The following is a 25,708-nucleotide window of genomic DNA, read 5'->3' on the forward strand; positions in this document are numbered from 1 at the left end:
GGCATGGGATACTAATACTACTAATCAAGTTGTATTTATTTTAACTGAAGGAGTTTTTAGTAAGTATATGAGTCATGGAAGAATCACCACATGTTAGCCAACACTTTCTCTCTTCAGGGAAGTGGTCACCAACTGTGTTCAAATGAAGAAGCAATAATGGAAGAAGTATTGAGTAAGTATTATTTCAATACTGTTCTCCACTGCAAGTAAAAGTCCTGCGTTCATAACCTTACTCAAGTAAAAGTATGAACAATTTGCTGTATTGTTCTGTTGTGTGCTGTACTGTATTTTACTTTACTTTACTTTACTGTACTTTACTTTACTGTACTTTACTTTACTTTACTTTACTTAAATGTACTTTACTTTACTTTGCTGCACTGTTCTGTGCTAATAAGTGAAGTCACTATAGCGCAGAAATAGTTTTTTCCTATTCTATCTTATATTTTTGTTTAAATATCACAGCTGCATAAATGTGGATGTTGCACTGCTGCTCTAGATGTTTCAGGTTGAGCTCTGGACTTTATACACTGTTGCTGTAGCTCACTCTAAAGCAATGCATCACATCTAACAAGTCTCCAGCCTTTTAGATGATGTATTTTCCAGCCAATGCAAGAGAGGTTTTAAAATGTCGATTGAGAATTTTCTCTACCCATAAAAAAACCAGTTCATGCTTCAGTTTATCACAAACACTGAACTTCAACACATCTGGAGACACGTGGTTTACACTCTCATCTGAAACGTGACTGAAGCTGTGAGACAAATGGAGTCGAGTAAAACCTGCAATATCTCCATCTGAGTGTACAAGTACCTCAAATTTGTACGTAAGTATAGTATTTGTGTACATTGACTTAGTTACTGTCCACCATTGATACAAGAAGTGTATGAGTGGTTGATTTAAGAGACAGAATAATAGCCAGTTTATCTGCAGACGCTCTGTTAGATCAAGGAAAACACTGTCGTGTGTTTTAAAGTAGGCCAACAGCCTTTGTCCATAGATAATCACAACAGCATGACCCTCCAATTCATCACCAGCGTTTCACAGACACACACACACACACACACACACACACACACACACACACACACACACACACACACACACACACACACACACACACACACACACACACACTGACACACAGACACTGACTTACAGTAGGATCCAGCCTGAGCAGAGCAACAGACACAGATCAACACTTTTTTACAGCCTTGGATTTATTTTAGGCAGCAGCCAGACACACAGAGACCATTTCTCCAGAGACAGCAGCAGAGCAGCTGGCTCTCGCTGAACTCAAATTGTTTTTCTTCTTCCTTTAAGTCTGCTCAGCTCTGTCGGGCGGCATACCTCCCCGGCAGGAATGTGACTGTGCTGCAGCTGAGGAGCCGTCCGACCTGTGGCTACAAGCACAGAGCCGATTGCATCACATCCGAGTGAGTTATCTGTGTGAATCTGAGGGTGTGTGTGTGGTTTTTTTCTTTTCTTTTCTTCTTCTACTTCCATTTGACATGTAAAGTCAAATCAGGAAGTGGGATGCAGTGACAGAACAGAACGCAGCAGGCGCAGGATGGCACTATGTCTGCCTCTCGGCCTGCCAGCATGAGAGCCTCCCGGGGGAAGACCCCTCTCCTCCTGCTGCTGCTGGTGTTGATCGCTCTGACTGGGACAGGTAGGACTTTTTCTTTCTTTTACCTTCTGGATTAAGACACAACAAACTCGCCTCCTTCTCGCCTCCTCGCCGCTGTCGTCAGGTTTTCTGACTTTGATGCTTTGAGGTTAACATCTCGACTGAAACACGTTTGGTTTGGAAGTTCTTCTGATCTTGTAATGACACCAGAAACTGAAAGATTGAGCAACAAGGCCCCTGATCAACCCAATCGCTCAACTCTCTTTTGTTCCTGTTCAGCTTTAACTTACTTCAATCCACTTGTTGTCAAACCTCTAAAGAAGCTAAAACCTTCCTGTACTTCACTTTAAACCCAATACTCTGAAGACGTTTATTCCTCTTCTTCCTCGTTTAAGATCTACACTCTTTTTCTGAAGCAAGAGAACCCTGACAAAACTCTGTTGCTCAACATGTTAAATATCTCCACCTCCTCTTTTCAATGCAGCGTGTGATTACTCCAACGGTTCAGATTCTTGTTGCAACCGTTTGAAATCATGCAGAAGGAAGTTTGAAGTTCCTGTGAGATCTGAGGGTTACTGACCTCCGCTGTAGTTTATTTTTTATTTTTTTTAAGGCAGATGAAACCTCTTTAGAAAATAATAGAATAGTTATTGTGTGTTTGACCTTTAAAACAAACCAAGTGACAGGATATAAAGTAATGAGGGACTTTGCATTGCAGCGTTGTGTCAAGAGGAAAGTGACGATGCAGGGGAGGAAACTCCAGAAACAGATGACTCGAACACGGAAGATGTCGACCCAGATACCCCAGGTGAGACGTGAATCATGAGATATATCAAAGAATTCAGAATATGTATATGTGGCCGACAGCCTGTAGACATGTAGGTGTCTGTTCATGTCTCATGTTCCGGGTTCGACCCCTTTAGTTCCAGTTTCAAAGAAAATGTAGAACTGGGAAGTGAACAGGGCAGAATACAAAGGGCTGTTACAGTCTTTTCTGTCTTTCCAGGAAGAAAGGACTTTCTTTCTTTCTCTTCTCTATTTAATTTCTATTTTAGCCAGGAAGGTCACAGTGATAGACAACATCTCCTTGAACAGTGGATATAAAAAAAAAAGTGTCATAGGCAAATACAAGCAGGGACGAACAACACAAAACAAAAAACAAACCAAGGTTAAAAACCGAGAACACACATAGAAACATAGAGGAAAAAAGCAGCAAAGATGAATTATAGAAATGACATTGTTCTATGAAAACTGATTGTAAAAGAGGATAGTGAAGATAATTTTCCATCTCTGTGGCGACAGATTGAGGAGGAGGTTCTCACACTGAGATCCACACAGAGAATTGTCTGACTTGCTCCGAGCCACAGGGCTGTGGCGGGACTTTTACAAACACTGTATTCATGAGTCCCGGTCGGGGATTCGTCATTCAGATTTTTCATATTTTTTTTATATCCTGTCAACTGTTCATTTATCTTTTCCAAATTCCACCCCCCCCCCTTCCTCAGAAAAAAGTAGTAAAGTCAAAATCCTTTCCTGGATGAATGACGAAATACTGACTCTGTTCTGGTGCTGGGAAGTAAAACTTAATAACCTGGATACTAGCTGAAATCTGTCTTGAGAAATAATGATGGGAAAATATCATTATGAGTTATTATCAAACCCTTGGTCAGAGCCTGAGGTCTGTTGATTTATTCTGCAGTCAGATATTTCCCAGATATATATCCATAAACTGTGAATGGTGATGATCTGTGTTCATAGTGTCGTCCACGACTGCTCCTGAGGGAACTGCTCCGACAGACCCAGAACCCTCAGAAGATCCAGGTAAGATTTTTGTTTTCACCCCTCTCTGTTTGTTCCTGAGTAAGATGACACTAAAGCAACCGATTTCCAGGAAACTGTGGATGTGGTATGGGGCGCGGAAAAAAATATTCAATGTTGGTGCGGATCCAGATCATGTGTTTGGATCCAGGAACTTTCTTTTACATTGAAAGATTTTAAAAAAATATGTAAACTCATAGCTGATGATGAAACGTCTTTCGTTATGACCTCTGATCTGTTGTGTATATATGAATGAGTTCCAGGGGACTGTTGGGCATCACTGGAGATTTGTGCTCTACTGAGGGTCATTCTTTTCTACAAGGGTCCATCTCTAAGTGTATATTTAACAGAACAAAATATGCTTCTTACAATACTGATACATAAAAACATAAGATAACCTTTAAAAAAAGCTAATAAGGTATTTTTGAAAAGCAATTACATTAGTCTGAAAACACTCGATAAAATAATCTAAATCCTTCACATGTTGTTTATTCCAGGAACAGAGGGAAATGACGGAGGAGGCTCAGGAGAAGGTATGTCACATGAACCATGACTGGAAATGGAAAAATAAAACTCAGGACAGTATTTACTATGGTTATTATTATTATTATCGTTACTGTTGTTATTGTTGCCATGATTATTTACAAAATGTTTCCATTGGATCCTCGCTGGTTTGAGGACATGTCTGATCACCAGTGTGTTGCCTCTGCAGATGAGGCAGTAGAAGGTACAGGGGAGCCCCGTGATGGAGAGCCAACCCCAACACCAGAGGAAGACGACACTCTGGGTGTCATCATCATCACCGTCCTCGGGGTGCTGGTGTTCGTGATCATCGGCGTGATCGTTTGTGGGATTTTCCTCAGCCGCAAGTGGAACAGAAACAAGAGAAATCAAGGTGTGTGAAATCAGGTGCATATTGTTTTGGTTTCATAGATATCTAAGTGGCGTTGAATTTTATTTTGTGAAAACTTCCCAATATGTCATATTTTCTGTTAATGCCTTAAAATGATCCAATTACCATGTAACTCACAACCTGTTTAGCAATAAATCAGTATAGTTGGGTGGAAAACAAATGTATATATATATATTTTATTTAAGTCATATTAAAAAAGAGACCATAGCAATTGAATATCTGTTATCGATACATTAGTTATAATTCAATAAATTAGCTTTAGGATATTTTGACAGTGACTGAAGCAGGTTCTCTTCTCACAGAGCTCAGGAAGGAAGATCCATATCTGGATGGACCCAGCGAAGAGAAGGTGCCCATGTATGTATATTGATAATTTAACATATGGGCCCATTAACTGTGGCTGCTTGAGTCAGAAAACAAGTGTTGCATGTTAGTCGACCTAGTTTCATTGACTCATTAAATCTTTTGTTAAATGCATGTTAGGCCCATGTTTGAAGAAGACGTCCCCTCGGTGCTGGAGCTAGAAATGGAAGAGATGGACCAATGGATGAAAAAAGACGGTAGGTTTCTGTAAACAAACAAAATAATCCTTTAAAAACATATCAGAATGAAATGAAATAGGGAGCTGCCATTTTATTAGGCTGAGACTCATGCAGTGGATTACATCAGCAACTTTATATAGTTAATAATGTAATGGTAATGTTTTATTTTGACCCCTTTTAAACAGTTGTATTGCATTGGGAGGTGTCCCTAATATTTTTAGTAACATATAGAAATATACTATAAGGTTCGACAAAAACCACAAACTACATTGGTTTTAGTTAGGTGTACCTAATAAATTGGCAAATTAGAGTCAGTTCTTTTCAGCCATAACCTGCGTTGGTAGAGTTTATCCAGCAGAGGTCACTGTTCCTGTATACGAGGACAATATGCAGCACAAGGCTGAGTGTGTGTCAGTTTTATAAATTCTGTGTCTCTCATTTGAAAATGACTTTTCTCTGACTTGATCGATCCCACTGGTGATTTGTAGGTTTACTTGCTGGTTTTTGGTTGTTTTAGGTGAAACTGCAGAGGACTCTAATCATGCAGGATTCTAATTATGGTGAGAATAATTTACACTTCTATTGAAAACATCCTTTTTAGCCAGAATTTTTTTTTTGCATTATAAGTCTGTTTGCATGTTATTCTATTTGATTCATAGTTTGATCAAAAACATCAACTGTGTCATGTTTATTGGATTTACTTGATAAAGAGCTTTTGTTATGAATAAACAATCCTGCAGGTGTGAAAACAGCCCGCTTCGATTATAATAAAATAATAAGTTTTCCATAGTGTTGACATCGTGGTATTGCAGCAAACCTATTACACACAGCTCGTTACACAACAGTGCTAACACAACACAGACCAACAGTGGACTTTGGTAATAAGAAGACAGTTTGCCCTCTCTCTGTTTGTTGTGATGCTCCAGCTGGTTTCACTAGAGCTGTTGCCGATGAACTTTGACCCTGTCGTCATCACACACGGTGTTGTTTGAAAGCAAGTACACATTAACATCTGTTAGTGATTACACCAGGCACGCATTGGAAGTGTGTCGCAACTCGCAACAAACTTAACCCTGGGATAGTCTGGAAGGGAAGGAGAGGTCAAGGTCCATGAACTGTTGACCAATGTCGTGCACACACACACACACACACACACACACACACACACACTGACACACAGACTCTGGGTTTTATTTCCAAAGCTGTGCAGGGGTTAGACAGCACCTTCATTCAGCAGAGAGGTTACAAAAGACATGTCAGGACAGAAGTCAATGGGATGTTACTGCAGCTGTGGTTGCAACATGTGATGCTGCTGCTGCTGCTGCTGCTGCTGTGGCGGAAAGTGTTTCCCTGGGTGTGAAGTTACACAGCAGCTTAATCACAACATCAAATTATACAAAGACAGAAAGAATACAAAGTTTTAGAAACTGCGTAAAAAGTGTCTTTGCCATGAAAGTCACTTTGCAATGAAATTAAACCACAATTGAACTACTGTGGTTGTGGAGGAAAATGAAACAAATGCTCAAAAGCTTAAAAACATAAATACCACTCTAACAAAAGTAGTGATTACCAAGAGAATTACCTTGTATGTCAACTATTTAGATGCTATTCTACATTAACATCTGGAGTGGTCGTTGTGATAGAACTTTGCTTCTACATCTGAAAATGTTAAACAGGAAATGCTGTAACATGTAGGAGAGGTGCAACAAGATCATGTTTAACATTCATAGGTATGGATCCCAATGTTAGTTTTGAAAGTGAAGAGGTTGAACATGTACAATTACTGTTTATACATACAAGTCCCTTTTAATATGAAAAAGTAGGAGCTTTGCTGAAAAGAGCCGAAAACATGTTCACAGCTAGTTGTCAGTCAGGCACATGACTACTCCCCAAAAGTGAAGCCCAAAGGTTTTGGTTGTCCCCTGGTGGCTGGTTTCGGTATATGTCCTATACCTTGCCTCCTCTATGTAAGTGGACGGGACGTGAGACAAACTAAAAAGTCAAACATTTAAATTGTCCTCAAAGATGGGTTCTCTGTCATTGCAAGTATCGACCTGATGTTTTTGTTCATTTTTCATGTACATTTTGTTGTAATGAGTTATTTAAAGCTATTTATACAAAGTAAATATCATTGGCTGAGCATGAACTCACTGACCTGGCTCAATCTCCTGCTCACTTCTGCACAGACTCTTGCTCTGAACATTGTGTTCACACACATTCTCATCTTTACATACAGTCGAAGATCAGCTTCATTTCAATATAGTTGAACTTCTGACGATAGAGAGCTGCACTCGTTTTCTGTCCCAAACGTTGTCTCCTCTGTTTCCCTCCAGGTCAAAGAGACGCGCTCCCACAACACGAGGACACACACTCGTCAGAGCAGCGTTGACAACGTGGACGTTTTGACCTTTCTACAATAATCCTGCATCATTTTACTGCCTGGAAACGACCTCATGAGACTTTGGATGGAACTCCCAATCATGACTTTTGTATTTAAAGTAAAACCTTCAGTGAGAGAGATTAATCTCATCGTCTGCGGTGGAGAGCAACGTGCAAGTTGGACTTTCTTGTGTTAAACACTGGCTTTTTTTAAATGTCAATGATCTGTGTGTTGCCACCTTGAATTACTTCTGCTGTGCTTTGCCTGTTTTTTTATTGTTTACTGTACTACAGCAGGGAAATGTACTGTATTTTCTGTCTCGTCGAATCAGCTCCTGATTCACACTGTTCTTTGATTGCATTAAGACACTCCTGTCCGCCCCACACACAGACACCACTGCTCTCAATGGCTGCTGACGACTCATCTGCGGCTCACAGCCTCTTTATTGTGTTACACTGCGTGACTCCCTCCAGCTGCAGGTTTTTTTAAGGGGAAATATCCTGTTGATGATTGTAGGCATGCATGACAGGGAGGGCCACTCCTTCTTCATGCCTGTGCAGAGCTGGTTCCGAGAAGGAGTTTTTAGTCAGACGCCGATTGAGATCTCAGCGTGGGAAACCAGACGCCTGCTGTGTCTTAGTCTTTTTGATAAGTTACCGAAATAGCTTTCTAGAAGCTACTACTGATAAGATTTTGATCTCACCATAGAATCGGACTGAAAACACATCTAAGAGTGTCTCCACAGACACTCTTAGATGTTTTTTTGTCACCAGATTTAGTCGATACACTGATCTAACCATGAGCACAAATGTCTGTGAGTATTTTCCAGACCCTTACATTGTAAATATGGGAATACAGAAAACCAGGGGAGATTATTTTCACGGAGCGCCTTCTGTAAATATTTCATATAAGGCTGTAGTGTTTTTTTTTTACTTTGCTGATGAACCTTGGAATAAAATGTCAAAGTGAAAATGTGTTAAAGTCTGTCACTCCACCACTTTTATGAAATATCCCAACAGATATTTGACTGGTTTCTCTGTAGTTTTGTTCAGGCCTTCATGACACTTTGATGATGTGTGCGAATGACTGATTTCACAAAGCTGAACAAAGACCACACATTAGTTTCAACTAAGCTTAGTTTGTTTTAAAGAAATGAAAAGGAAATCTCAATTGAGACATCAAATTACAACTCAAACCAAACTCAGTGGAAGCCGTGGGGGAGATGTAGACTAGGGCTGCGGTCAAAAAGTCTAAAATAAATATAACCACTGATACCTGACCTTGATGGCAAAACACAAAGGGTTGGAGATAGGAAGTAAGGAATTAGGAAAGGAGAAAATCGGACTTATGCCACTATGAATATGGTGCAGCCGGACCATCACGTGACTCTACCTGATGACCAAGCTCCTCCTATCAGGCTCCTGCAGGGAGAGGCCTTCTCAGGGCGTTGTCACAATGGAAAAGTCAAGGTCCGTAACATGATATAAAATTTGATTCATATAGGATGAATCCTTGTTGATCTTTTATTCCGGTCCAGGTTTTGTTGAATGTGTGCGAAGTCAGCAAACTGCGACAGACTCCAGCCAAACTGGTTTAAATGTAAACACGTCAGTGACACAAACAACTTTGACAAACACTTAGTAGCAGGAAATGCAGGGACTGATGGAACCTGAGCCTATAACATGAGACACGTGTGTTAAATCCATCACAGGCCTGTTGGCCCCAGTGAACGGAAATGATGTGATGTTATCCCTCGCCGGACACGTTCATATTTCCAGTGACCGCTCTCTGAATCCAGCAGGCTCTATTGACTGAGTGGCCCTCTTCCCAGCAGGCCTTGCTGTCACACTCTATCGGCTCTGTTTCACAGGCGCCCCAGCAGCCCTGTTTGTTTGCCTTCCGAGCATCGTACGTCTGTCGCAATCATCACACTCAGTCGTTCTTGGGCAATCTTTGAGAGGGAAACACGTAATACACCAGGGAATCTGTGTGTGTGAGAGAGAGGTTGTGTGTGCTGGTGGCATTATGAGAGACTTCACAATAGTTGTGAGTTGGATTCTCTCCCGAGTTGTGATGAGCAATTGGAAGCGTGTGAAACTTTTCCCTGCCTCTTATGAAAGGTTGACTCTTGCACCAGTTGTTCAACATTTGATACCAGAGCCACTGGAGTTCATGTCCTCTGTATTTCGAGGAGGTTCATTTAATAACAATATATCCTTATTATTTTTAAAGACACGCTCTAAATCATTTTTACGCTGCTTCAGCTCAGGAATGTGAGTTTTTAAAATATGTGACGGAACCGAATTTGGGTTGAATAATGAAGAAGAGTGTCAGAATTTAAACTCTCCAAAGTGAACTGGACATGAGAGAACATGTTCAATAATCTTTTGGTATTAAATGGATAAGATACTGTATAGAACTTGGTGGTTTGATTAGTTTTCCTGTCAAGAGATACAACAAACAACAATTGTCTGTATAACATATTTTAATTCCCACCTGAGTGGATGATACAAACAGCTTTTAGCAAACAGAAGGTTTAAAACCCCCGGAAGCAAGGGAGGGACTCGGATGAAATATATAGGTCACTCTTTTATTCAGGCTAAAATGTTTGTTGAGCTTCTGACAACCCAGGTTCGACACTTAGGCTGTAAACTGTGTGAAGGGGTCTTAAATAGACACAACTACCAAAAACACCTGTCATAAAACTGTCTTTAAATTAATAAAACATCCAAATTAATTAGTGATGTCCAAGTCACATCAAAACTATCTGTTGGGAAACATTAACCTGTGATCTCTCTGGCTCCAGCCCTGACATCAACACATACAACACCCAGATATATCCAATATGTTTTCACTCTTCAGTTTCACAGAGAAAACGACTGGAACAGCCGGTTGAGAAATCACACTTACAGACAATTCCAGACGAGAGTTTGGATTTTTTATGCGGCGTCACTTTCATCAGCAATTTCCATAAACACACGCACGGCCACAGCTGCTTTCAACCCCGTTCTGTGACTGCATTTAATAACAAAGTGAGGGTGTTTACAGTCATCCTTTGTTTCCAGGGTCTGCTTTTCAGTTTTCATTGACTGGGTGCCAGCCACGATTCCACACTTCCCAGGATCCCATGTTTGGTGCTTGGTGATATCTCACGGTTCCAGACTTTCCCTGGAGGATCCAGATACAGGGCATGAAAATCACCATGAGCCAAAGCTAACCATAGCTGGCACAGTAGGAGTGACTTCTGCAGCAGCAGCCGCAGCTCACTAATCCACCGTTGCTTCCTTTTTATCTTTCCTTTTCCTTTTGTCTGTGAGTAAATATGGCTCAGTATGCTGGGACGAATCAGGTTGAGGTTTTCCTCTTGCAGGATTTGTACTCAGGGAGTGCACCTCTTCTAATTCTTATTATTTAAAAAAAATAATCATTGACTAAAATATATTTGAGATTTCCATTTATCATTACAAATAGGTAAACGTGTGAATGGATATGGATGACGTCAACGATAAGGGATACATCTAAAAAATACTTAGTTGTGTTTAATTTAATTCATTATGTATGTATTAATTATTTATATCTTGGACCATATCTGTGAGGCATGTGTTACCTTATATAAAAAACTGAAATGTACGATTATAGATAAGGCAGCTCTGTCGTGCCTTATATTCTCATTATTGTGTGAGTTCTCTTCATAAACCTTGTAAATTTAATAATAAGCATTTGATCATCAGAGGTAGTGTTGAGGTTGTTGTAAGAGCACAACTACCACAATGTTAAATGATCTTTGATTCATATTATTATTCATCTCATCTCATTATTATATACCAACCCACTGTTCATCCCTTTACTGGCAATACTAGCCCCATGCACAGACTTTACCACTACATATTCTTATATATTTTTCTGCTGTTTATATATATATATATTATATTGTTCTATCCACTCCAGCAGCACAAGAACACAATCACATCATTGCACTCCATTCCTGTATCTGTAAATATGTTCTCCGTATGTGATTTATGTATGTATGTCAGTGATGTGTTTAGGTGTATAAGCTACTGGATGATCTGAATTTCCCAAGGGATTAATAAAGTATCCATCTATCTATATATCTATCTAGAAGCTTGAACAGCTAAATAGACTTAAATAGTTTTCTTTGGTCGATAAATGAAATAAATAACAAGTTAAAATACAGTAAACTAACAAACAATAATCATTAATACACAATAACTTAACAAACATTTGTTCTATAAATTAGATTTCTCTAAAAATGTATCTGATCATTTTTATTTCAGTTTTATTCTCTCAAACACCTGGGCGCGTGTTGTTACATCACATTCGAGCGCCCACTCGCAAACAAAACCCTTGTCGTCATCCAGCCGCGACACGAGTCGGTGGAGAGTCAGGAGCCGAGCGGAGCTGGCGGGTGTTGAGCAGCCTGTGAACGGCACAAATCTGGTCCCTGTGGATGTGTCCCCCCCGCGGTACTGGTCCGAGGTCACCGTGCGTTTCCCAGTAAAGGATCCGAGTCACAGGAGGGACGGACACCGGCGTCAGTTTCACGGAGCGGCTCACGTTAGCGCTTACTTGATGTTTTCAGCTGCTAGCCCGTTAGCATTACCCGGAGTGGGCTCGCAGAGGCTAGTTAGCAGGGGTTGCTAACGCGGTAGCTTGGGTGCAAACCGGTGCGAGCGCTCGCCGCTGCAGGGAGGGAACCGAGAGAAGAGGCAGGAGCTGTGTTGTATCCCAGCGGAGACCCCCACCCACCCCCCAGCGTCAGCCCCTTTTAGCCCAGTACAGGTTTGGATACACGACCCCCAGAGGAGCCCTCGCCTGGGGGAGGCCCGCCGCCCCGGTCCTGCTTCGCGTCTCTAAGGTAAACACAGAGTAAAAACCGAGGGTACCACCATAAGCATGAAACACCACAGATCAGAGCACTTGGGGGGGAATTGGGCCTAGCATTAGCCCCAGCTAGCACGTAGCTCGTTGGTTAGCCGAGCTAGCATTGCTAACGCCGATGTGGAGCTGCTGCACGATGTGTGAAGAAGTTGAAGTAGGCTCTTTTTAAATGTCTGTAGCCGATCGCATCCCGGGCTCGTGTTTGCCTGCGTGAATCAGAACGTGCACGGGTTTGTTTACCCGGATCTGAGCCCTCGGATTTGCAACACCGAGCCCTTTAAAAAACTTCCTCCACACACTCGACTCCAAGCTACAAAGCGTTTGCAGTTAAACGTGCAGAAAACATATAGACACAAACAACAACAAGGTCTGTTTTTTATTAGAGACGGACACAGGTCGGGTAATTAAAGTCACGGCGGGAGTTCGCAAGTGAGTTTTCCTCTGGTTCCACTGTTCAGCGGCTCATGGGCGAGCTGACCCCGTGCGAAGTGGATGTGTGTCTCAGCTCTGTAGCTCCGGTTGGATGAAAACATGAGCGACACCTTTTGTGTGCTGTCGAAAGACTTGACAACAAGATTTGGCAAAGTTTTTCTTGTGTCTGCGAAGAGTAAACTTTGTTCTTGAGTTCTAGTGGAAGAAGGATTTGGATTGAGCAGTTTAATAGGCACACAAAGTTGAAACTAATGCAGCAGCTCAGCAGAACTAAATCCCACTTTTCCCTTATTGAAGGCTTTCTACCTGTGGTGGAGTTAAATTGTGTTTTACTGAGAGAGAGAGAGCCTCATGTTTATTCTGCCCATACTGATTTGAATTAAGTGACTTACTTTATATGTGTTAGTTGCCTACATTATGTCTTTTTTTAGCCTGGAACTCAGTTGAATACAACACAAATATCCCTAACAATGACCTATATGTGTTGGAGTTAACACATTTCTATAGCGTGGTGTTAAACCCAGGTCAGGTGGAGGCAGGTTGGATGACATACTTTGTCACTCTAAGCTATATCACTGTTTGAAAGGGATTTTTTGACTTGCGGTGCTCGTTTCCTCTCGTGGAGAACAACACCTGCTTCTCCATCGTGTTGCTTGTTAATGACTATTTGACCTCTCGTGTTTAAGTTAGTTCTAAATCAGACAGGGAGGATTTAAAAACACACAGCATCTCTTGCTCCCCAAGTCGAGACTATAAACCAGAGTGTTAGATCTGGGCCCTGAAGTTTCTCTTAAACGAGTTAAAAACAACCAAACGGTAGTCTTTTGTGTGTTGTGCCGTGTCCTCAATGATGATGTAAGATGAGTTATGCCTCGTACACAACATCTTCAAGCCGAGAACTTGTGCATGTGTTTTTAACCACATGGATTAAAGTAGTGCACTTGCAGAGGAGGTTTTCTTTAATGCACATGGTCAGAGTAATGCAGAGAGCCTGACCACAGAATCCACCTGTTTACACACAGGCAGAAGGCAGATACCTTTCTATTTAGTTATCAAATTACAAATGCACCTACATGTCGCTGTATCAAAAATTGCTTTTGTTGGCCGTTGTGTGAAAATCCCGAAAAGTCTGAAATGATGATTTCTATCAGGTCTGAGAATGCACTTTACTTGAAGATTACAAAGAAACCAGTGCTGACTCTTGTCAACCCTACTTGTGTGTCTTACAAGGTGCCATATATTTATTTTATGTTCTAAGAGGAGTTAATTAATGGAATTGGTTCAGCACCTGCAAAATGAGTTGTTTTGTTGGATTTAAAGTAATTGGAGAAGATCCACTTTGGGAGCTCAGCTTGTTCAGTTTAGCTTCTTGTTTCACAGTTGGATTGAGAAAGCTTCTGATGTGTTCAAAGCCCATCTATCATCCTGAAGGCCTGTGAACCTACAGAATGCGATCATGCAGCAGTAGGGGCTGTTAAATGAGCGCAACTTTTGGAACTCATGTTGAAAGAAACCCGTCTGGAGTAAACCCAAGTTTAAGTTTAGAGTTGATGTGGCATATTAACACATTCATTAATCTGGGCTCCATGTCAACATGTCACACTGTTGGTCTGGACAGGGGCCAGGAACTGATAACCCTGCATCCTGTCACAGCCAAACACTGGTGGAATCTGTGATTCAGCTCTGATGATTACACACTTAAAACAAGTGACAAGCCAACATTTGAAGCTTCCAGATTTCCACGTGATTTCCTACGTGACACTAACCTGGATGTCGTGGTCTTGTTGTCTGGACCAAGGAGACATGATGAATGATGTACATGGTAAGGGACTGGTGGTTACAGATGTGGGCTCAGCTGCTACCCATGATGCCACAGCCATTAAAAAGCCAGGCTGTAGATCACATGAACCATATAAATAATATGCAGGTATGGACATTCTGTATATGACGATGTTCATTTTGCTGTGTCTAATATTGACCACACGTCTTGGTAGTTTGTCTGAAATCGTTGTGGATTTCAAAAACTCACGAGGCAGTTTACCGTCTACACACTGAGCAGCTACAGTTAATGCTGCGTTTAATGTAGAGTGAGACCTGCTCCTCCATCTCAAAACAAAACCAGTATAACGATGTCTCCAACGCTGAGACGAGCGTGGCACCGTTTCAGTTCACATGGCTCCGTGTGATGAAATACCGTTTTTGCTGGCTGTGATTATTGCGGCAAGGCCTTGGAGACTGGGAGATGAGGGGTATCCTGGACTTTGTTTGCAGAAAGCTTCACATTCCCACAGTCCTGGCTGTTGCTGTTTCACTGACCCCGGGGCCTTCCCAAAACCATTCTCACATGGACACTGAGATTCCCTGGCTTTGAAGCTCGTATTGACAAAATATGAAGGAGGTCAAAGTGAGACACGTTATTAAGCATGTAAGTAGTTGGCAGCATCCAGGTGGTGTACATTACAGACACGACTCGTCTTAGTGGCTCGAGACTGAACTTTATTTAAGGAATAACACTTAGAAGCATCTTTTTTAACCTACTTGCTTCAGTGAGACTAATAGTTGCTGATGATCACTATTTCACAAACTTATTTTTTTGGAGTTGCGCTGCAGGCAACCACATTATTCCTCTGAATTTTAACCCTGTTAGGAAACGTATCACTTAATCTTGTGTCATAAGGGAAACTGCAACCATGTTGGATTTCTCCTGTGTTCTTCAGATTTAAAATACTAGTTTAGCTGAGAACCCTGTTACTGCTAACTTCACTTCAGGACTGGGGAGGGTGACCTTCAAAGAGTCCAAGAGAATTAAACTGGAGGAAAGCTGCTCCTGGCTAAAAAAAATTCTAATAAATAGTGTGTAATTCAAACTTTTACAAACTTTAGAAAACTAAATGATGGAAATGGCAGATTGACGGCAAAGGAGAAAAGCACAACCTACTTTTGTTTGGTGCTCCCACGTTCAAAATGTTTGTGAAGATGTTGTTAGGCTATAACCTCTTCTGTTGTTTCTCTTCTTTTGCATCAGGAACATACTCTTTTTTATTTACTGGACTGAGTGGAATGCGGAAGGTTAGTTTAAAACTAGCGACAGAGAAACGCCTCAGAGTTGAACTTGCAGCTGAAATTCTGAAACAGGAGGAGGAAGTCAGGAAGAATATAAAGTTGTAGGAAAATCATTAAGTAGGACTGTGAGAAAACAGTGGATAACATCAAGGAGGACAGAAATGATCAAGCCTTGTAGGGAAATCAAACATCACAACACATGGCAGGGCTTTTGTTTTCTCACCTTCTCAAGCTCCCTTAAATTCTCCCTGTTTGTTTTTTTACTGATCTTTGCCAACTTGTTACAGCAGCAGTAAGAACAGGAGCCCACCCAGATTAAGTTGCTAAGCAGGTAATGAAGTAATGATTAATTTGCCTATTGAACTTTTACATTAGTTTGAATCAGCATCCTGTTGTCGGGAAGGTAACGGAGAGTTGTGAGTAGAGACCCTCGTTACTTCTTCAACTAACTTTCTTAAACTCAACTCTGGATAATCTCCTCGCAAAACTGAAATAGAAGAAGCTCATGTCAACCCAGAAGGAGCTTTTGGTGATGAGGTTCTGATGCTGGTGAACATGTGCTGTAAACAGAAACATGTGAATTTTCCTTTCTGGGTGAACTATCCCTTTAAGAGTAACCTGATGTGTCAGATGCAAAGCCTGCACCATTTGAATAGCCTTCAGTGGAAACTGTTTAGAAACAGACAGGCGCTTTCACAAAATACTTGGCAGCCGACTGGATAAACTATCTACCGATCCCAGTCTCAGAGCAAAAACACCTTCAGCGCAGAGAAAAGAGCCCTCAGTGTTTTTCAGCTCTGATAAAACTGATGTTATTGCAAGATCTACACCATCCTCTTTATGAGCCAGCGTTATTGTTGATGATCACTCCCTCCACGCTGATTGGTCCGAACCACCGAGGTTCATCCACAAGTGAAACGCTTGTGACATGGATTCTCAGCTGTCTCTGAAGGCTAAGAGATTCAATACAGTTCCATACCTGTTATTCTTTTCCAGGGCCTGGAATGGGATCTGTGGTCCGGTGCCAGTGGGCATGACATTTCCTGATGCAGCTGCTGCATGCCACACAGCCACATGAATGTAAGGCACGCTAACATTAGCTTTTACACTCTGTATGAGCATTCTAGCTTAACCTCACCTCAGTGGATATGAAACCGAGGGAGGTGCAGATATTTGGCACAATGGAGGTAACATTGCAACGATATATAGCCTGTGGTCTTATCACTGAAGTTCTCTGCAATTTAGCCAAAATTGCTTTTGAACATTTATCAACTCCACCACGATCTGCTTAGAAACACTCGCAGTTGTTGTGAATTAACAGACACCAGAGAATTTGTAAATAAGCTGACCAGAAACCAGAAGATGCTCCAAACCAGCATAGAAACTCCTCCTCCACTTCAGCGGTGTAATTGCATCTCGAATCACACGCACGACCCCGGCTCCGTTTGGAGGCTACGTGTGAGACCTGCGCTGTTACTTGGACGGAGAAGCATGATTTGAGCTTTAGAAGTGATCACAGATCTGGTTTATATAGGACACTCCCTGATTGCAAGTGGTAAGCCATTCCAATGTTTACTTCCCTTTACCGACAACTGTGAAACACCTACCACAATCATCCACTTCAATGTGTCTGTGCGAGCTCATGCAAAAACAATAAACACGAAACAAGCACCATAAGACTTTTTGGAATTTCCCAAAACTCAATGGAGTCCACGTGACCTTAAGATACTGGATGTATTCTGTTCTCGTGCCCCGTGGTTATCCAGTACACAGTATTGTACTAGTATGTAGAATCATGCTCATTTTTTTTTTTACCTCCACCAGGCAGGTTATGTTTGCAGCAGACGTTTTTAGTTTTCCAGGAGGATTACACAGAAGTTACTGACTGGATTTCCATGAAACGTGGTGGAAGCATGGGACCTGGGCCAAGAGCGAACCCAGTAAACTTTGTATACAAACAAAGGGGCAGACTCAGGATCTGTTTTCACATTCTTTAACATTGCAAGATGGGGAAATATGCTCCACTGAGTTTTTTGTTTGTTTTTATTGCATTCTTTAATCTGCATGTGTTCCGCTATCATCAATCGTATGAATAGCATCTACTATTAAATGATAGTAGATTCTATTCTTAGCCGCCTCCCTTTTTAAATTCTCTCTTAACAAGTTAGAAGTTCTCTCACAGAGGTTTTACTGTCAGACAGTACAGTGGAGTGTAGGCGGGTTGTGCTGTTGTGAATGGCCCTCTGCTCTCTATCTGTGAGGCACAAGGAGCATGTTAATAATTCAGTGCTGTGCCGTGCAGCTCTGAGTTGGTTAATGAACACAGAGGAATCTCTCAGGGATACGTTGGGACATAAATTATAGGGTGAACGCTTGGAGACGTAGTGCGAGGACAATGGGAAGTGTGATAAAATAAGTCATAATTCAGAATTGGGATATTGTGGAATACGAAATAGAGACGCGGAAAGTAGAATGGATGAGTCTCGATTTTCTCATCCTGTCCTGGGAGGGACACTTTCTTTGTTTGGTTCTGCTCCGCTGCTGAACAGGCACAATTTCTAACTGTTCCAGTACCTTTCGCTCATTATGTTTATAGGGGACATGTAATGGGACAGTGTTTTTACAGAGAGCAGACCTTGCCTTGTCAGCCAGTCTCTTTCCACCCCTTGTAAATGCGTGTCGTGTTCATTTCCCTGTAATTACACTAACAGTAGGTACACACACACACTTGCATTATAGGCTGAAGAGCATAGAGACTCTTGGATGTAATCGTTTACAAATGTGTTGTTTTTTTAGAAGTGACGTAATCCAACGTCTGTGTTGTGTTTCTCAGAGCAAAGATTTTTAGTTTTGAAAATATTGCGGCTTTATCTCCTGATGTTATTTTGATTCCTAAAATTATTCTCTCATATTTTGGGGAATGCACTTAATCACTAAGCAAGAGTTGGATCTTCGACCCCGTGTACCTGTACTTCTGTTTGCTGAGTAGCTACAGCTGCTTGGTTTGACTTAGCTCAAGGACGGGAAACAAACTGAATTGGCTCTGAAATACAAATTAACATGTTTTTGTGTTATTAAAAAATGTTTTGCAATATATCAGGACTGAATCTAATGATCAATTTCATGTGAACCATCTGGCAGTACATTTTCTTTCCTGATAACCGTTTAACTTTGAAAATTAAATTGTCAAAGGAAAGGCAGAAAAACAGCATTTGGTTTTTTTTTCCCTATTTGCTTAAAAATGACTGAAATTACTTATTGCAAATTTGAGATTTTTTTGTTGCCTGTGATCAGTCAGCTAAATGACGTAGAAGTTATTTTAAGATGAGACACAGATGGCATTGTCTTTCTTCTTTGGGCAAATCTATTTAATTAAATATCGGTCAATGGAAGCAAGGTGCATCATCACATTCATAAAAACCTTGTTGTGAATTGAATATTACTGTTAATCAGTCTTTACTATCCATTTTCATTAGTTCTTCCGTGATCACAGACTACCGTGTTATAGCAAAATCACTGGTGGCTGACATTGCTGTTTTCTCATCTCATTATATCAGTGATCAGAATAATTATTTGCTGCCCTAATACCTTCACGCTCCCTAATTAAACAGATCCATCTCCAGACACTGGTGTGATTTCCCCTCACACAGGCTGCGTGTGTACGGCTCTCAGCTCAAACCGTCTCCATCTCGCCTCAACACAAATGCATCTGTTCACTGCCACCCACCACTCATTCCCTCTCAGATTCCCACCAGTCCCTCTCCGAGGCTGCAGCGGAGGTGCAGGATGAAAAAGGAGGCCTCTCCCAGCAGAGGTCCGGTTGGCATGGAAACGGCTGTCCCTGTGAATGAAGGCTCCTCTAACAGGCCTGGTCAGGGGTCTCCCACTGTCTCATGGTCCAAGAGAGGACATTGTTAGAAATCTCACAGGCGAACCTCAAGTCTGTTCACGAACACCGGATTTATATGCTTATGGTTAGTCCCCTTGGATGGTTTCTACCAGTTTGTGTCCGAGTGTAGTGGGAATAGATACAATATTGTGTGCTTGTGTTACGGCAGAGCTTAAATTTAGCTTGCACACTTTGTTATTGCTAGAGTGCTCTTATTCATCAGCTCTCTCTCACTGAATATAGCTGCATTGAGGACCTACGGTTTAGAGAAGTGGACATTCAGTACCAGCTCTCATTGCATTTCCCTGAACTGGCCCCATGGCGAGGCTGATTTAAAAAAGAAGCTCACTAAACTTCAACGCCTCCAGGCTGTCTCCTTATATTTAACCAAATGCTGTATCACAGTTTCACTAAAGTTTTATGTACACAATCAAAAGCTTGTGACTTGAAAAGCGAGCAAAGATTCATACTCTTTGTCTTTATGAAATTTGCCTGATTAAGGTCCGAGGATGTCAAGTTAATCCAAACAATGGATACACGGCACCGTTAGTTTACATTGGAGGACAAAAGCGATTGCGTCTTTCTTCTGATGGACATATTTTTCCTATTTCTGTGGACCAAATACTGTGTGGACTCTATTTGTCCGGTGTACGGGCCAGGGACTGTTGAGCTCATAACATTCAGTGAAGTGAATTCTTTGTTGATTGGTCAACCAACCTGTGGTTTTCCAGGCTAAAAATATTTTTTAACCATTTCTGAAAAAAAATGCTAATCACATCTCTCTGGGATAACCGTCTCCACAAATATGAATCTGTCTTATGTAAACAGAGATTCCTTCATACGAGTGGATTGAATTAAGTTAAGCAGATTTCTCTGTAGGGAGCAACACATGCTATCTGAGAAATTATGGACAGATCTGAAATGTATTGATTATCTGTTGGACTTAACAGAAAGAGATGTATCAAAGATATATTGACTTCTTAAAACCAAACAACACTTGGCTTCTAAAATCACATTCCATTATCCAAAGCTTTGTAGTAGTCCTAGTATTTCAGATTCTGCCAATGCTATAAACCAGATCATGGGACTAAATGAGTTCCAGATGAGATCCCTTGAAGGAAAACCTGCGAGTCTCTGTCCTCTGTTGACAAGGATGGAGAGACCCTGACCTGATTATTAATTTACAAGAAAAGGTCCCTGTAGCATGCTGTACTTGTCACGCAGGCAAAAACAGTTGGCAAAACACTTCGTCTGGGCCTTTCATATTGTTTCCAAAAATTTGTCAGGATGACTAAATGTGATTAATGGTGCCAGTGACTGAAATAATGATAGGTCCGTCTTTTGATGTGAATGTATAATAACACTGTTTACAGAGCAAAACCAACCTAACAATTTTAGGCAATTAAGTCTTAAACCCTGTAATTAGTCTGTTTGAAGATTGAATACGTTCTATTAAGTGAAATGTTTTGTAGCTTTTCTGTGGAGCTCTATCACGGCACGGAAATGTTCTTGCGTTTGCTAATTCTGAGAGATATGTGGATCTCGGTTCTCTGGCCCACATTCTCATCCCTCTAGATGAATTATTTACAGTTTATCAAAAAATTATAGTAGGTAGTGTGTGTGTGTGTGTGTGTGCCTGGTGACACTTATGAAGCTCAGTTCACATTTACTGTAACTCAAAGATTCATCTTGTGGGAAATGATCAAGTTGGCAGTTTAAATGTGGGAATAATCTGTATTTCTATACCTCTGCAGCTTCAACAGCCAGTGGTCAGAGGCATTATGGCTCCGTCCTTTTCTTGTGAACACAAACCTCTTGAGGGATTCCTTTTGAATTTTAAACGTTAACTTGAATTTAAAGAAACAGATTTGGTGGTTGAAGGTCAGGGAACACAAAAGCCTCACAAAACTACAATGCCTCGAGATTTCTGTCAAATTTGGCCGAACTATTCACTTGGATTAACTAAGATTTGGGGGGGTCAAAGGTCAAGGTCACCGTGGCTTCACAAAACGCGTGTTTGTTGGTAGTAGTTCTAATGTGTTGAATCTGAAGGCGAAAGGTGTTAGTCGTAGAGTTGAGCCCTCAGAATCGTCAACTGCATCGGCTGCTTCCCCTGTGACTTCACTGACATTTGGAACAGGTTCCTCGTTTTCCTCTTCTCCCTTCAACTTCACTGTCCTGGTTCTCTTATTGTTCACGCTGTCAGTTTAGTTCACAGCAGACAGCTTTAGTGAAACAAACTGAAACCGTTGCTTTAAATGAATGAAAAGTTGATCCTTCACTGTTGTACATGAGCATCCGTCTCCAAACACAAAGGTGATGATACGTGATAATGTATTTTCCACTGCCTCCAAGTGGTTGATATCATTCTCCTTTAATCTGCCAATTATTTTCTCGGCTAAATCAATAATTTGAAGTGACTGAACTCCAGGTGTCACATATTTTGTTTTGTTCGACCAACAGTCAATAACCTAAAGCTATTCAGTTATTCCTAAACAAACAGTGTTTGCTAAAAGAGTGACTTAGAAATTAATGAATTCTTTATCATAGTTTTAATATTCGATAAATATTAAAACCAATATTTTTACTAATTAATTTCTTGTTTGAGATCTGATCTGAATGCATCCAAAATACATTGAGGCTGATTTTGATCTATTTTCTTCTTACCTGGTTGAAGGCAAATTCGATACTGATATCTTCACGACTATTGTTTTCTTTTGCCGGGTCTATATTTAGATGAAAGTTGGCAGTAAGTAGGACGGATGATCATTTGGAAATGAATACAGTAAGTGTGATAAAGAACTGAAGGTGTTCATAGGAATGTGTTGCATTGTCATGGTAGGATATCCTCCCTCAGACCTGACCGGGTCGGCTTTCCACCGGGGACGCAGGCAGCCGGCTGCAGGCAGCTGGCAGCTCAGTTAAAGTGCCGTTAAGTCTATTAGAGAGGATTATCCTTGAGGGAGAGTTGCAGTGAACGGCGGGAGCAGGCAAAACAATCTGTCAGTTCACTTTCTTCACTTTCTCCATCAGATTGTGCGTCTCGAACAACCGCTCCCCGTGCAGCGGCTCGTTCTCCAACACATGGTCGCCATATGCTTTCCCCATTACTCGGCCTCTGTAAACAAGATGTGAAAAGATGGAGACAAACAATGACAGTGTGTGTGCTGCGACCCCAGAAGTTTTCACTCTCCTCCAAACAAAGTTACTGTCGATGGTCTCTGAGGTGTATTTTTATTTCTGCCTGTCAGAATGAAAGTTAACAGGCATGTCTTGTTTATGGCTCCGCTGCTGATGTCTCTGTCTTTTGTAGCTCGATGTGGTTTTTATAACTTTTGTTGTTTTTCTCTTCATTTTCTCCAGACTGCCACCGTCCACCTTTCACTGCCCCCGGTTCAGTCGGCGGCTCGGCGACACTTCAAAGGGAAAGGTCTGCGGCACTGCAGATAACAAAGTGCACCCCCCCCAAGCATCGGCAAGTTTTCCAGGAGCCCCCACGCGGCCCCGTGGGTGACAGGTTTGGCTCCTTCTTTGTTTTATACGAAACTGTTTGCTGATGTTGGTGGTTTTCTAATATATTTCTTTCTTCTTCTGGGGAAATATCTGGCTCCAATTTCCAGTGTGCTGTTGGACCCCCAGGCCTAAATGTGCACTTAAATTGAATAAGGATTTAAATGCAGTTGTCGAACAGTAGAAACGATGAACAGAATGAGCCACTTGTTGGTATTTATTTGGCTGTAGTACTTTGGTACGTCACATTTAAGTTGCTGCAAAAAGATTATGCCAATTTACTCATAGATATTCACAATAAACTACCTACCACTGCTTTATTATTAGCTGCGTTTAAAATACATTTAATTCTGCCCCCGTTTCCTGTGAAATAAACCAAAGGTCAGATCCAGATATCCGGTTCCCACTCAGTAGTTTTTCTTCTGAGCATTAGTGTTGGAGCATTAATGTAACATCGTATCGGCCGGCTGAATGTTGATGAGATGCAAATTAGGCCAGAGGCAAACTATCAAATCAAATATGCAATGCTTAACATAGAAACCTATCCCTACAGTGTTTTATGTATTAATATATCAAGCAAACACATTTAGTGTCCATATCGATGTGTGTCCAATTTGTGCGTCTGTTTTGGAGGGTTTTGAGTTCAGTTGGTCAGGCACATCCCAGTTTAACCAGTTTACTGTGAGACACTAAAGTTTACTTTTACTTTGCAAAGATGACCCAACAATTCATTATATAATAGGCCACATTAACTTTGAAGGCGCGGGGGGGGTCCCTAAACTCTTGAGCCCTAGACCCCTAAAATAACAGTGGCAGATACTTGTGACCCTCATTTGTTTCTGCTAGTTCACACCAAAATAAATCGCCTACATGTTGCAAAACTCTTCTGGATCGTATTTGACTTCTGAAAATCCTCCTGCAACCCTTCTGTGTCTTGTGATGCCCCCGGGGGGTCCTGACCCCGAGTTCCAAAGGCTGTAAGGTTGTGAAAATGTCAACAGATTTTCCAGAAAATTGGCAAAAGGTTAGAAATATTGTTTTTGCGTCCACTTCCATGATTTGAGTAAACTCTGTGGATTCAAACTCTTAATGATGGAAATGTATAAATGATTGTTTCTCTACGTGGCTCCACACATGTGATGCTTTGTATCTGCCACAGTTATTCTTAGAGCAGCAGAGTAAGGTGATGTTCCTCAACGTCACAATTGAGTCACTGTCTGGTTCCATTGAACTTTGTTGCATCTTTTATTTGATGCGCCAACTTTTCCTTTTCAGCCAAGTTTCATCAGCGTTCCATTCAGGGTTTCATGTCCATAAAGTAGTTGGATGTTAACCGACCTATTTAGATCACTATGCATCTATCTTGATGACCGAAGGGGGGGAGGAAAATTGGCTTGATATCAAAATATCTGAAAAAGCATGAACAGGATTTTCTTTGTTGTAATAACATTAATCAGCTCAGGATCAACTATGTCCTCTAAACATGCCGTCTCATTAATTATGCCTCCTCTCATTAGTTACTGTTTTGTTTTGTATCGCCTGCTCTGCGTGATTGAGATGTGAGCTAGTGTTCTGAAGGGGAAATAAAAATGTTTTTCAACTGCTGGGACTCGCAGCTGTGGATTGTGTCACGATTGGGATGTTCAGGTCTCGGCTGCTTGCCGCAGAAAGGTCCAGGACTCGGAGGAAGAAGCTGTTGAGTAGGTGGGGTCACGGAGGAAATGAGGCTGCATTCCAGCACTGATTTATGAAGTGTCTTTCACACTCTCTGTAGCGCTTGCTAGTTCGCAGCTGCTCCAGACAGTTTGCTGACTGTAGCGCAGCTTTAACCATCTCAGCCTGCATATTCAAAGGAAGTCATTAGCCGGCTATATGAGCAAATTTGATACCGTGTGGTCGGCTAAGTGAATTGCTTTTCACCAGCACATCATCCCGGCATGGTTCGCCTCTGAAGCGGACACATTCTTCGCCTGCTCTTGGCATCCATATTTTTTTTGCGCCTGTGGTTTTCATTCATCAAAGAAACTTCCTGAATGATGCTGTCACTTAAAACCACAGAGCTGGAAACTGAAGCTTGATGCTGACAAACTACGAAATGAGTCACGTCTTAGCAGTCGGTTCAACGTGACGAGACTCGGTCTGTTTTATTATTAATCTGTGAGACGCTCCAGCTCTGCTGTGTGAGAACATGTCGGTCAGACCGGGCTCAAAGTTCACACCTGCAAATCGGAATAAAGAATCATTCTCGAGACACTCCTGGGGTCGGCTGACTATGTTGGAATAACGGTTTATAAGCCACAGTATAGATGTTTGGCACATTAGGCTCGCAGTGGAAAGTATTGCATCTATTATTTGACCCATGTGGATTGCACACAGCATCCTGTTTAACCTGGAGCAGTGATCCCTGATTACGTGTCAGTGTGCACCCTCCGACATATTTCAGAATAAAGTCCAGGATGAAATATGTACAGGCTCTTATTTCATTCACATGATGCTGGAAATGTCTCAAACTGCAGTTTTACATTTTAATGATTCTTCCAATATTTCCCAAATGAACTTTTCTAAAGAGGACCTTAACTCTCTAATAATATTGCTATTATGCTTCTGTTTAGTATTTTAATGGTATTTTGGCACAGC

At 41.4% G+C, this 25,708-nt stretch overlaps 2 protein-coding genes across 5 annotated transcripts in view; both read left to right on the plus strand.

The window, feature by feature from the left end:
• The first annotated feature begins 1,215 nt into the window (after positions 1 to 1,215).
• On the plus strand, positions 1,216 to 8,250 carry tmem154 (transmembrane protein 154). The gene is made up of 9 exons (XM_053418310.1): positions 1,216 to 1,667; positions 2,344 to 2,433; positions 3,384 to 3,446; positions 3,941 to 3,976; positions 4,156 to 4,338; positions 4,659 to 4,713; positions 4,840 to 4,916; positions 5,416 to 5,458; positions 7,232 to 8,250. Exons 1-8 carry the CDS (start codon positions 1,574 to 1,576, stop codon positions 5,451 to 5,453), a joined length of 636 nt encoding a protein of 211 aa, XP_053274285.1. The 5' UTR covers positions 1,216 to 1,573; the 3' UTR covers positions 5,454 to 5,458; positions 7,232 to 8,250.
• A 3,812-nt stretch (positions 8,251 to 12,062) lies between these two features.
• fbxw7 (F-box and WD repeat domain containing 7) overlaps positions 12,063 to 25,708 on the plus strand; it is a 98,373-nt gene continuing 84,727 nt past the window's right edge. Inside the window, exons 1-3 of one of the 4 annotated variants that reach the window (XM_053418311.1) lie at positions 12,091 to 12,154; positions 16,669 to 16,752; positions 22,925 to 23,078. The gene's annotated coding sequence lies outside the window, so the exon portion shown is untranslated. Of the gene's footprint in view, positions 12,155 to 16,668; positions 16,753 to 22,924; positions 23,079 to 25,708 lie in introns of all 4 variants that reach the window. The other 3 variants (XM_053418314.1, XM_053418315.1, XM_053418312.1) reach the window with 3 other exon arrangements.

This window comes from Pleuronectes platessa, chromosome 3 (genome assembly GCF_947347685.1).
Source record: "Pleuronectes platessa chromosome 3, fPlePla1.1, whole genome shotgun sequence".
Taxonomy (NCBI): domain Eukaryota; kingdom Metazoa; phylum Chordata; class Actinopteri; order Pleuronectiformes; family Pleuronectidae; genus Pleuronectes; species Pleuronectes platessa.

Excerpts from the sequence above, each read along its gene's own strand:
- tmem154 (XM_053418310.1), top strand. The coding sequence starts at position 1,574 with ATGTCTGCCTCTCGGCCTGCCAGCATGAGAGCCTCCCGGGGGAAGACC. Across the intron at positions 3,447-3,940 it reads AGAACCCTCAGAAGATCCAG|GAACAGAGGGAAATGACGGA; the intron begins GTAAGATTTTTG and ends TGTTTATTCCAG. Across the intron at positions 4,917-5,415 it reads CCAATGGATGAAAAAAGACG|GTGAAACTGCAGAGGACTCT; the intron begins GTAGGTTTCTGT and ends TGGTTGTTTTAG.